Genomic DNA, 13344 nt, shown 5'->3' with positions numbered 1-13344 from the left:
GGAGTGCTTTTGTGAGCCAACGCAACGGGCAATCAGACTGAATCTCCTATTCGAGGCAGTAGTAAAACGATTTAGTGCAACAAAAAAACCTACACAACCATTCGTCTTTATTGGGTGCTGGCTGGGCTGATAAGACCCACTACAGTGGGCCAGGAAAGTATCAATTGGTGAAAGGCAGTGGTAAATCAGCGAAATAACTCCACTCAACTTAGCCGAACTAATTCATGAGGTCCCAGAGGAGAGATAAGTAAACTCTACCGAGTTTATTACGTCACTAAAGAAGCCACTTGGCCAATACAAAAGAGAGGGAGAGGAAACCAGCTCCGATCGCCAGGTGATTATCACCTACACCCTCGTTTTAATGCGGCGAAGCGAAGCCCGAGTCCGGAGTAAACAAAGTATAAATAATGCCTGAATAATGCCTGAATAAAGCCCGAATGAAGTGAAGGTGGAAGGTGGCTAATTGAAACGCAACTCGCGATTTGATGCCAAAGTCAGCATGTGCCATTATTCGCAAAAGGTCATTTCGCTTTACTAGTTTCAGCACGGACCATCCTATGTACGAGTACATAGAAAACTCTTCAAGAGAAAGTTATATCAAACAAACCTTTGTCGATCGGGGGGGAATTATAGCTATTGGCATTTCAAAAACCTTTAAGAAGCTTTACTCCTTCAATTCGTTTCGCAGCGTTGTTCAAAGTCCGATTAACTTCGATCTACATATAAGAAACCAAAGTCGCACAAAAACTCCTTTGAGTAATTTTGAAAAGGGGAAAATGCAATTTATTTTATTATGTTTTCAATTAATTTGATGGTTTCATCTTAGTTAGGTTGTACACATGAACGTTTGATAAGTTTTCCCAGTTCGCATACGCTGTGGCATTAAATGTGTAAGAAAACATTAATAATTATTTCGTATTTGTGTTTTGTTTCGAGGAATGTATTTCTTTGCTGGCATATGTTTTTCGGATGAGTGTTGCTCTTCGCTGTTCGCTGTCTTCGCGTCCCCCCAATTGTCCACCTTACTCGACAAATAATAGTAATCAAATAAAGGCGGAGCCAAGTTAGTAGCGTAGTATTATTAATTATTATATGGAATACAAACAAATCTAAATTAAGCGCTTGCTAAATGGCCAAAGGTAGACAAAAAAAGAACAATACAAATAATTACGATACCTAATAATTCACATTGGAGGACTAAACTAAATACAATAAATATGTTACGCGGACTAAGCATATGGAGAGATTAACAAATACAGATACGAAAAGACGTGGAATCAGTTAAATAATATGTTAAACTAATCGTAATAATCGTGTAAATTGTAAATATCACAAGCAGACGTCACTTGCATCGTTGATAAATATTTGCCTATATGCCATTCCTATAAGTTGCGGGTATGTGATTGCGATCTGCCTTAAATCGTGTAAAATGGTTTTGTGATTCTTGTTGTTGTTTATTGGTTGTTTGTTGTTGGTTGTTGTTTATTGGTTGTTGGTTGTTGTTTTGCTGAAGTGAAAGAAAGCTCGCTTTGCCCGCAATTTTCGCTATTTTTTTCTTTTACTCCCCCGCTCCTTTCTAGGTTCATTTTGAGTTGGGTTTTCGCTTCACTTCACTTTAGTTGAGTTGTAAGTCTCGTTTTCGCATTTGTTCAATAACTGTTAACGTTACCTTAAATTTAACTAACAATTTCTATAGAAAGTTTTCGCATGAGTACAATATGTTCAACATTTTATCATCGCTTAGTTTCGGCTATACTTGAATTGTTTCGCTTGTGCCCCGTGGCACTACATCGACGTTCGCTTGAGCAGTTGGGAGATGAGGAAGTTTTTCGTAGAAGGGAAGGGTTCCTAAGCACACACATTCGCTCCTTGACCTTCTGACCCCGGCTACGCATACTCTTTTCTGAAGCAATCGTTTCCTGAACCTTGAATTCTCCCCAAGATCTATCGTAGGCCCCAGGACCTGAGAAAAGCTGCTCCAGCGACTGAGAACGCTGATGTAGTGACGAGGAGACAAAGACGCCTGTGTTGCTGTGTTTTCTGCCAACCCAAATCGATTTCTTTCTGGTTGCTTGGTTGGTTGGTTGGTTCTAGGCCCTCCTACGTACATACAATTAAATAAGTGATCAATCAAACGGCCTGTTGAGTTGGCTAAACAGTAATGTATATGCATCCATATGCTGTATATTTGTGTATAATTAAAATTGACTTTTTACAAGATTTTACTTTTCAAAGATCTCCTCTAGCTTTTCATCTGTTTTCTGTCTTCTGTCTTTCCTATGAGCAAAATATACAAAAAAGGGAGCAATTCGGGTAGGTGTAAGTCTGAATTAAATATTACGCTGAGGTGGTCTTAAATATATTGATCTATAAGTATTTGTGGTTCGTAATGTATGCTTGTCTGTGAGTGGTGCACATATATATTCATAGATATATATATACTGCATGAGAATCGTCGGTTCTGCTTGATCTAAATTGGTGCCTGTGTTGCTCTATGTGCTAAGTGCCGAAAGCATCTGAAACATCCTCGCTGCCATGGCAGCATTCTCCAACTCCAACTTCGACTCCGACCGACCAGTGGAGCAGACCACCTCGGGAGCCGAGGCGATGGCAATTGCTTGTCAATGTAAAATCATATAAACGTATATGTATATATATATCAGTGCCGGGTGTACTTCACAGCAAGGGTGAGGCAGTGGCAGGCACGAGCCCGAACCCGAACCCGAATCCACACAGTCCGGAGCCCCGAAACCGAGCAGCCGAAGGACAGGGAGCGGACAGGTCGATGCAATGGAGGGGATGCAATGACCGACTAACGAACAATGTGCAATGCCTCGGCCCGCCTGGTGATGGTGATGCTTGCTCTGTGCTGGGTGCTGGTCTGCCTCGGTTGCCTCGTCTGCCTGGTCTGCATGGTCTGTGCCTCCTGCTGCCGTCGCCGCCGCCGCTGCTGCTCCCTCTGCTCCTGCGCTGCCGTCCGCCTTCCCTAGTCGCCGCTGTCGTCCCACTTGCGCTCCTCCATGATCCGGTCGAAGCAGTCCGCGAGGAATGCGTGCTGCGGAAGGGGGAAAACTCCGTTAGTGTTGTCACTTGTACCACGAATCACATTAGACATACATATGGCGTGTAGACCTTGACCCAACGAGCCGGCTTGTCTGGACGATTGTACTGAAAGCAGAACGACATGGACTCCTCGTCGCTCTCGGAGCGCGTGATGCTGTCCCAGGTCAGCTCGACCATCTGCGCCTCCAGCGAGCCGTCCTCACGGCAGGCGTGCAGTCGAAAGCTCTTCATTCCTGCCGTGAAAGTAAGTGAGAGAGAGGTAAGGCGGGGGATAGCCAATGCCAGAGGACAGAGGACTCACCTACGGCGGGCACCACGTGCCCCTCCTTGCGACTATCACAGGAGCAGTGGGGGAAGACGACGTCCCCGTACCCGGGCAGTGTGCGGGCCAAGGCCAGGTAGTCGCCGGCCTTCTTGGCGTCCTGCAGCGCCTTCAGCTCGTAGAGGCGGCCGTCGGCGCGGATGTTGCCGCGGTTCACCTCGTCGACCGCCTGGAAGAAGATGAACCGGCCGGCCTGCTCGCCGTCCGGCAGGGTCAGCTCCTTGGCCACCGAGAAGAGCCAGCGGCGGACGCAGAGGCAGGTGGAGGAGGCGGTGCTGTAGTTCTGCACGTACAGCTGATGGGGGATCTCGTGCGGCTGCAGCTTCCGCTCGAAGTTGTACTCGACGATCTCGAACAGGTAGAAGTACTGCTGCGTGTAGGCGGTGAGGTTGGCGCGCTGCACCAGGATCTCCCACACCACCTGCGCGTTGGAGGACTTCTTCACGGACACGGTGCTCACCTCGTGGTCGGGCAGCATCACCTTGATGTCCACCGGCGAGGCGGAGATGTCGTCCTCGGTGTCGGTGAGGAAGTCCTGCACGGCGTCGCTCTCGGCGATCACCCGCACGGCGCACACCTTCTCCAGGTACTGCTCCAGCCCGCGGCGGCGCGTGTCCAGCTGCTGCTCGCTCAGCTGGAAGGGCCACTTGCCGGGCAGCTTGGGGAAGTTGAACCCGGAGAACTCCTTGCGCAGCAGCGAGTGCAGGTTGGCGAACTCCCTGTAGCGGCGCGAGCACAGCTGCCTGCCGGCCATGTGGATGTTGAACACGATGTACCGCTCGCCGTTCCTGTTCACGATCCCGTAGTCGGGTATGCTGCGGAGGAGAGTAGATGGGAGGAGGTCAGACGAGATTGGAGGGTGTCGGAGGAGGAGGGACCCACCTGATGGGCAGCGAGCGCTTGTCCGAGTAGTCGATGTAGGAGTAGCCGCTCTGGTCCTCCTGCGGCTCCAGTCGGTCGGCTTCCTACATGGGGCACATGGGAACGGATTAATGGCGGTCAGAAGCTCCTTTAAGACGAGAAGGCACTCACCTGCTGAGTCACTGATATCACCGTCAGAGTAAGGCAGTCCCCGCCGGATTTGATCAGGTCCACCACCTGTTTGTGGGTGGCTCCCTCCACGCTGACGCCATTTCTGCAAGGGAAACGGAACGGAGAGCATTCGTGAGACTTTGTTCCTGGACACGGGACACCGATCCGATCGGAAGAGGAGGAGGAATCGAATGGGAGGACCGCACCGGTGGCAGCGTTTCTCCAGGGCAGTCAGCTGCGCAAACTGGATCGAGTGGAAGGGCAGCATTCCGAGTGGATAGTGGTTAGTGGACAGTGGGCAGAGTGGAGCGGAGGAGTCGGGGAGTGAGTCGCTCGGTTCTGGGCGATCGCCACTGGCGAATTAAGGGCGTTGCCTGCGACCACAGATCAATTTAAGCGAAAACAATGGCAGTGGGAAGCGGATCCGCGGATCCGCAGATAGCGCCGATAACGGGTGGATGCACCGCCATCGGAGAAGCGGAGGAGCGTTGATAAGGAGGCCGCTCCACTCAATCCGATTCGATTCGGGTCAAGATGGAACCGCGTCGAGTGCTGCATACGCGTAGTACACGGGTCGTACCTATCTAGGATCGCAGCGATCGCAGCGATCGAAGCTCTCGAACGGAACTGAAGGTCGACAAACGTCAAACGAGGGACCGAGGAGAAGATAAGATAAAAGGCCAGCGACGGAACACCATCATTCGGCGATTATAAATGCATTGATTGAATAACTACACAAAGAAATGTGTATTAAATGCAGTTGAGTAGTTACTACTGTGCGTTGAGCAGACCTCGAAGTCAAAGGGAACGACAGCAAATGTCATTATACAAACCCCATTAAGTGAAATCAATTTGATAGCAATAAAGGCGAACAACAAATGGAAAGGCCTGTGATAAGCGCAGAGTCCACCCGCGTGCACCTCCTCCAGTTCCTCCACTCCTCCAGTTCCTCCTCTTCCCTTGAGTTGTCTGACATTGCAATTTGCCATTTGCCATCCGTGCTGCACCGCACAAGTAAGTAAGTAGAGTAAAGTAAGCAAATCGCAGCAGCTATCAACGTGACGCACTCCGGAGCATTCTGAAGCATTCTGAGGCATTCTGAAGCTCGCAAAGCTCCAGAGAGCCCAGCGTGACTCACATAGCGACATGTCGGAAATCGGGGACCAGGCATTCCACACAACACAGCATATAGCAGCATTATAGTGGCCGATAAGAGGAGAGGGTAGAGAGGAAGAGGAAGAGGAGGGGGAGAGCTGCAGGAGACTGAAACTGAAACTGAGACCAAGACGCTACTCCGGAAACCAGTTTGCCAGTTTGCCAGCGAGCCCAGTCACTCGGCAGAAATAGTTAAAAACGAGACGAAACTCACAAATGCAGAAAAGGCCGAGAGAGAAACACAAGCTTTCTGTGTTGTGCATTTATTTATAGGCGAATGCGAATGCGAATGCGAATGCGAATGCAAATGCCTTTCCCTCCTAATTGTGTTCGACAATATGCGGCAAATTTGTCTTGTTGGCGACTACCATTTGGATGTCCATTGATTGTTCCGCGTCTTTTGTCGAAGTCTTCCCGCGAAACAGCTTAAGTGGGTGAGCTGGTCAAGACTGAATGGCTTTGTGGGATTCAATAGATGCAATCCCGGATCCCCTGACCCGAAAAGCAAGCTGCTTCTCCGCTCCTGTTCCTTTGCTCTTCTGCAAACACCAGGGATATCTCTGAACTCATGTTGGCCAATGCCTACTCGCGATTGTCTATGGCAAGCTGGCCCTCCGCCCTAATTGGACAACTTTCCTGCGTTGTGCCCACATGAACATTGCGGAGAATGCAATTGTTTAATTTGGGCAAGCCACCGACGAGCAAATAGCAAAGCGACCAACTGTTTACGTACAGATTTGCAAAAGTTGCGGCCAGAATGAAAAGATAATTCGCATATACGCAATAAATAGAATGGAAATAGTGGTTCAATATCTAAAAATAGGCAGGGAATGTGGAGCGCGAAATCTGTGCTCGTACTTATCCCCCGGAACTCGCAGCCGGCATTGTTCAATGTCTGCGTTCGATGTTTGCTTTTAATTTACCTGGGACACGTACTCGCTGCCAACTAAAATGTAATTCCATTAGCGGGAATGGAAATCGAAAATTAATTAAGCCCAACAGGAGTCCGTCCGGTGGAGGACTTGACACGAGTGCTTAACAAGTGTCCTTCCACCGCTTAATTTTCGTTTCTGTTTCTGTTTCAGTTTCTGTTTGATGTGTTTTCCCCACTCGACGGCAGCAACCCCCGTGCTTTCCGTCCGTCGTGTTTATTTCTGTCTTAGTCCGAACGAAACCAAAAAGTGAAACCTGAAAACATGAAAACCTGAAACCGCCACCGAAGTCTCGTGGCTCTAGGAAATGCGGAAATGTGGGCCAGCCAACCAACCAACCAGCCAGCCAGCCAGCCAGCCAGCCAGAGCCAGGCAACGGGCAACAAAGTCGCAACAACGACGACCACATTGGACTCCCCCATCCATTGGCCGTCCATCCAGTGACGCAAATCTATTGATTATTGTCGGGGCATATGCCACAAACCAACAGCAACAGCAACAGCAACAACATTGACACAGAACCGAAACCGCAAACAAAAATTCGAGGGAGCACACAAGAACTGAAGTCCCGATTTAAGGATACCCATTACTGTAGCCACTGAATTACTGGCCTCCTCTAGAAGTTGCTGAACCCGCCTTTCAAGTGACCTATTCCATATTGTACAATACTTTCAAGATCAGACCTTACCTAGATGGACTCCCAGATAACTTGTTAATGCCGAAGACTAGTTTCAACGAACTTTTGGGTATCACCCAGGTCTTTGTGTGGCACCCACTACTCCTGTTGTGGGTAATGGGCTGTCATATGGCTGGACAAAGACGTTTATCAGCTAATGACCCTTCAATAACTCAAGCCACACACCACAACAACATCCATCCACCTCATGTGGCAAGTTTGAGTTGGAAAATTGTCTGGCACTTGCGTGTGTGAAGACGTTAAACACTCAATTTTATTCAAGCCCGGGAAGATGAACTTTGAATTGTTTGTTTCGTTAATTTGAGGGTAGATATTTAGATAGATTTGAAGGGAAACATGAAGGAGATTTCCGGATCAGGAACTAAGAAGGATCTTTAGGTGTCAATTAAATCAGAAGAAAACCAAATAGGCAAAGCAACCTGTTGAGGGAGGCTGCCTTTTCCTAGGGACTCTGGATTTTGGACAGCGTTTTGCCTTTCGCAGAAACTCTTCTCACTCAAAGCAAATCTGCATGCGAATGAATGTCACGTTCGAAGGAACGGAAAGCGGAAGCACCCTCACATTTTCCTGTTTTCTTTCTTAGTGCTGCTTTTCAGATACCTTCTTAATGCTTCTGCTTATGTGGGTGCATTTGTTTTGGCATGGACGCTTTTAACGAGAACCTCCAAGAAAGCGAAACGGAACGCAAACTGGAAGTACTAATCCCCATTGATCTAATTCCGCCCACGACCATGTACACTGTACAATGTACAATGTTGAGTGGACTGCGAGGTGGCCAAGTGCCACAGAGTCGCACAAAAGGTGCAGACGGAAGACGGAAGACGGGAGATGGCTGAAGAGACCGTCAGTGGTCCATGAAGTCCTAGATTATGTCATCCACCCACAAGTATCCATTCGGGGATATCCATTCTGCTTCCCAGCTTCGTGGCTCAGAAGGCGGCTTCAAAGGGTTCGTGAGGTCATCTAGCGTTTTTTGGGATTACCCCTTGGGTCGACATCTGCTTCCAGTCAGTTGGCCAAATCCGTTTCACTTTAAAATGGACAAAGTCCCGATTGTTCTCTGGCCGAAAACTACGCGAGTGCCTTAGCAAATAAGCAATTGATGGCCCATTTTCTCGTTGAAACGAATTGGGTTCCATACACGAGTATGTGAGTAGTCAGCAGACCCTACACAAATTGTCCAAGGAATTTCTTGATTCAATTTGATTAGCTAAGTGGGAGTGTGAATTTGTGGAATTTGTGGGATTTGTGGATTTCAATTCTTCTAGTATTTCCTACGAGACGCGGAACTCATGCAACTCTTCTTTCCATCCAGTTCGGTTTGCTTTAGGACAGAACCAGTGGCACTCCCCTCTAATCTGCACCGCCTTCCCAACCATCAGAGATATATCCACTCGAAAACTTCGCCGCGCAGTCAGAGCCACCCAAGATCCACTTGAGATTGAGAAGCCAATCTAATCGCAGTGTAGCCTGCATTATTCTTAGCCAGCTCTTGGCCAGTTCTTTGTCCGCCAGTCTGAACAGCAACTCGGAACCGATTGAACGATGGCCAAGAGAGGAACATTGGCTTCGCAGTGGCTTCTCCCCGCAGCGCTCGGACTGCTCATCCTCGGACTGGCCGTGGCCAACGCCCTGGAGTGCTACGCCTGCGACTCCGCCGAGAACGCGGAGTGTGCCACCCGACCGGGTCAGCAGCTGGAGGTGGAGGACTGCCTGCAGCAGGGCGACGAGTGCGTCACCTCGATATCGGCGGGACTGACGCGCCGCGGCTGCCTGGCCCGCCTCTATCCCAATGGCTACTGTGCCGCCCCCTGCGACAGGTGCAACACGAGTCTGTGCAACCGGCACGTCTATCCCACGGACCGCCTGCGGTGCTACCAGTGCAGCGGGTCCGAGTGCATCGACGTGGCCAACAAGCCGCAGTACCTGCTCCCGTGTCCGGTCTACCGGGAGGACGACCGCTGCTACACGAACGTGCTCCACCTGTCCAACACCCAGCGCGGCTGCGAGTACACCAACCTGCCGACCACCTGCCCGCACGTGTGCCTCAAGTGCAACTACAACGGGTGCAACGTGGAGCGGACCGTGACGGAGTCGCGCTGCCTCCAGTGCACCCACAGCCGGCTGGCCCCGAACCCGGACTGCCTGCGGGACCAGGACCCCCAGGAGGCGCCGGAGGAGCTCCCGCAGTGCGCGCTGAGCAACGCATCCGTGGCCCACTGCGTGAACAAGGTGATGTACGGGCACCGGGAGAACTGCTTCAGCTACCGGAACACCCAGACGGAGGTCCTGCAGCGGGGCTGCTCCACGACGATGGGCTTCTACCCCACCGGGGAGCTCAGCGAGTGCCACGGGGAGTTGTGCAACGCCGGCTGCCAGGACATAGTCTGCGCGGCCTGCAACTCCACCGCGGACCCGGGTTGCCGGGCGGGTCGCAACCTGCCCACGGAGAAGTGCGCCCCGGGCACTGCGGCCTGCTACTCCTGCGAGCAAGGTTAGGCTCCGAGCCAGTGGAGGCTCTTTTCCAAATAAAACGTGGTTGCATCGATCGATAAACCGTCGCTTGCGAGAGTTTCAATCGCCAAACCAAATCGGGGGGTGCAATCACCGCACTGATATGTACTTGTACTCCTAGTAATCCTCCTTTCCAAGTGCCCTTGTAACCACCAACTTCTTCCCTTGTGCAGACACCTTCCTGCGACGGGGCTGTGCGGACGCGGACTTTGCTCCTGCTGCTCTCGGCGAGAGCTGCCAGCTGTGCCGGGATGCCGACTCCTGCAACCGCTTCTCCGTGCGGAGCTGCTACCGCTGCAATGCCCAGGACCAGGACGCGGACTGCGCGGCCATGGACCTGCCCTCGGCGATGACCACGAGCAACTGCTCCAGTCCCACGGAGCTGTGCGTGAGCACGGTGCTCAGCAGGCTGGACGGGATCTACACGGTGCGGGGCTGCGCAGGGGAGGTGCCGGAGTGCTCCGCCAACGATCCCTACTGCGTGCGGTGCAACGGGAGTCTGTGCAACGATGCACCCACGCTCTGGCGGCAGACGCCCCTCGATCTGGCCACGGCGCACGACTTGCCGCAGAGCTGGTGGTCGCTGCTGCGGTACTGGTGGTCCAGGAAACTTCGATAGCCACCCGAGCATGGAGAGCAATGGGGTTCTGCGACTGAGGTGGCCGATATCAAATTCATGGGCGTGGTCGATGGCCAGCGAAGCGAGAGGAACGCCCCGCAAAAACACTCAGGAGCTGTGGACTAGACTCATCTAGTGGTGATAAGCACATCAATCTGCCAAAGCTGACAAAATGTTTTTCAAACTCAAATTAAAAAGCACAGGTACCAGTGCCCAATGGGAAGAATACGACTCCCAGATAAGGCCAGCCTTTCATTTCACTTTCAAAGTGGTTCGAACTTCGAAGCAGGATGAGCGCACATGCAAATTCGTTTGCTTTTCGCTTGCCCTCTGCAGTTTGCGCTTTTTCGTTATTTTTGCTTGCGCCCCTGCTTTTGTTAACTCACGCGCAGCCGAATTATATATAATGTTGTTGTTGTTCTCGCTGATAATGAAACAAGGGGAACTACAAACAGCAGCAACAAGCCGCATAACGGACAACGCCCGCCCCACTCCCTTTCCCCGCTCTTCTTCTTTGCACGTGACAACGTGGAAAAGTGTGGAACACTTTCCAGCTTTGCGTAGCCGAAGAGAATACGACGAAAATAGTTAGGTGGCTTATTAATTGAATATCATCTCAAACAAGGCTGTCATGTGCAAGAAGGGGAGTAAACCTGCCCCTATTGCTCTATCTGCGGCAGCGAAACCTCTTATGTGGCTAAAATGTTTGATATCATGAACATGTTGGAGTTTTACAGTAATCACTTATTCGCAGTTCTCTGAATTCAGCTTGTTTATTAACGAAAGAGAGGGGAGAAAAGGAGAGGAGATGCGCATTGATTAAGGGTACTGGAACTAAAATGTTTAGACTCTTAACAAAAGCTTAGTTAGAAAGAGAGCGAAAGAGACGAGAGACAAAGACCAGCTTGGAAGAAAGAAAAACAAATATAAAATAAATACAAGTGAACATTTTAATTAGCCTGTGTGCGATAGTGTTCGCATAAGTATCCGTGTGTGTGTCATAATATTATGCCAATCAAGAGAACATACGTACATATAGTATGTACAAAAATACAATACAATACAATAAAAAAGGCACAATTGCTGATTCTATCTTATGAAATGGCAAAAGAAGATGCTTACAAATTAAAGTAATAATCATTACATTTGTCTCAAAGCCTGAAACCTGAAATGCAAAGGCAGTTAGTGATGTTCCCGGCTTTTACAACCCACTGTACGATAACTCCCACCTATGACTTGAATCCCAATTCCCTTACCCAGTGAAGCTCAACGAGGTCAGAGGTTGGACATGCAAGCTCCTCGTATGGTTAACTACTTAACCTACTTAACCCCTGAGGACTCCAAAAAACAAATACTGCAAGACTTTAGCTCAAAAAGCTTATTCTACCGATTTCTTTTCGAAGTTCAGCTCACTGCTTTCGATGTTTTTAATATGCACCGGGGGTCAAATGCTTTTAACGAGTGGCCAAGCTTACATTTTTACATACTTATTTCGTAACAGTGATGAATAATAATTCTGAGCTTACAGTGCTCTAAAGAGTTATTTAATTACAAAGCGAGGACAATACTTACACCTCCAGAATGCGGTCGCCTTTTTTGATGCCCGCCTTTTCGGCGGCTCCATTTTCAAGGACGGCGCTCACGTGTTGAAGGGGGGCGTATAGCTCGCCATTGATCGAGCGCAGCTGACCCCCTTCGGAAACCTGACCGCGCACATTAAATCCGAACCCCGTTTCTGTTTTGTAAATGGTGACGACACGGGGTCCGTTTGCGGTGGTTACACCCACGCCGACGCCCAGGACGCCCCCTCCTGCTGGAGCGGACACCACTGTGCTCGCTGGGGGTTGAGGTGGGAGAGGGTGGTTTTCGCCAACGATGCTCATTGCGCCGGTCGTTCTTACTCGCTCGCACTCAAGGGCTCGGAGGGGGCTCCTCTCCCCTTCCTCTTCCCCTCACTCACACCTCTGCTCCCCTCGACTTCGCCTCCCCTTCCACTCCGTTTTTTGCACAATATCTTTTGTTGTGGTTATTCCCCGCTTTGCTTTTGCGTAATGTTTTCTGCAACTTCTTTTCGGATCACACAACTGACACACACACGCGTATAGAGACAGGCACCGCCACTTTTACTTTTTCTCCTCCTCTTTCGCACCGCTTCTCCTTCGAAACTCCGTTCCTCGTTCGCTCTCACACACGCGCACCCACCGAAAAAAAATAGGTTTGTGTTTTATTTAAATCTCCGCCTGTCTTTCCGCGCCGCGCATTTAAGCTTGCGTTTAGTCCCTGTCGAATGATGTTCATTAATTTGCCCGTAATTGTGCGCAATTTAGCCGCTTTTTGTTTTGTCGTCGAAAATCCGAAACAGTGTTGCCAAACGGTCGTCGACCAGCCCAGGCCAAGCCCAAAATCCTGATTTACTGGGTTGCCTAATTTTTCCCTACAAAGCCTGTTTCTGCACCGGCAAATCGTGGATTGAAACTCGGCTAGCCTTTCACGTACTCACATAAAGAAGAGCTAGAAATCAACGAATTTTTAACAGTGCCACATAGTTTTGTCACTGTTATAATGATTTTAAGTTTTCCAAAAAGGTATGTAGTTCTTTAATGAGAAATCTGACGATAAATACTAAAATTCAATTTTGTTCAAGCTTGTCGGCTAAGCCGTTCCCTCAACCCGACGAAATATTGGTTGGAACATCAGATTGGCCTGTTCCCTAACAGAAATTCCTTAACATTTAAAAGCGTGACGAACGACTCTGTGAGAGTAAACAATAACAATAAGCAAACAAAACAATCGACAAAACATAATTATGTATTTAAAAACATTTTAAAGATGTATTTAAGTTATCTAGTACTGTCCACTATGCAGCTCGACCAACCTGAACATGAGCAGTAAAAGCTCCGCTTTATGTACATATGTTGTAACGGACGATTGAGGGATTGCACTTTGAGGAAATTTAATAAACCCTTTGAAAAAATTTTTATTAATATTAATTATTATTATTAAGAAATCA

General features: G+C 49.4%; 2 protein-coding genes across 4 annotated transcripts; one reads left to right on the top strand and one right to left on the bottom strand.

Moving 5' to 3' along the window:
* Positions 1–2867: 2867 nt before the first annotated feature.
* LOC108097101 (sorting nexin-27) lies at positions 2868–12713 on the bottom strand. Of its 3 annotated transcripts, none has more exons than XM_017199167.2 (6): positions 11907–12713; positions 4418–4520; positions 4268–4350; positions 3365–4200; positions 3118–3296; positions 2868–3055 (listed from the first exon to the last, which is right to left on the bottom strand). In XM_017199167.2, the coding sequence occupies exons 1-6, from the start codon at positions 12215–12217 to the stop codon at positions 2987–2989; spliced, it is 1581 nt and encodes a 526-aa protein (XP_017054656.1). In that variant the 5' UTR covers positions 12218–12713; the 3' UTR covers positions 2868–2986. The 3 variants fall into 3 exon arrangements, with proteins under 3 accessions (XP_017054656.1, XP_017054657.1, XP_017054658.1); XM_017199168.2 differs by lacking the exon at positions 11907–12713 and adding an exon at positions 5251–5270; XM_017199169.2 differs by lacking the exon at positions 11907–12713 and adding an exon at positions 4624–4700.
* On the top strand, positions 5258–10573 carry LOC108097102. The gene is given in 2 exon segments (XM_017199171.2): positions 5258–9711; positions 9854–10573. Coding segments are annotated over 2 exon segments (1446 nt in total). The 5' UTR covers positions 5258–8746; the 3' UTR covers positions 10335–10573.
* Positions 12714–13344: the final 631 nt, after the last annotated feature.

The sequence above is a fragment of the Drosophila ficusphila genome, unplaced genomic scaffold (assembly GCF_018152265.1).
Source record: "Drosophila ficusphila isolate 14025-0441.05 unplaced genomic scaffold, ASM1815226v1 contig_198, whole genome shotgun sequence".
Lineage (NCBI taxonomy): Eukaryota > Metazoa > Arthropoda > Insecta > Diptera > Drosophilidae > Drosophila > Drosophila ficusphila.
The sequence above is the reverse complement of the archived record's forward strand: the minus strand, read 5'-3'. Positions and strand labels throughout refer to the sequence as shown.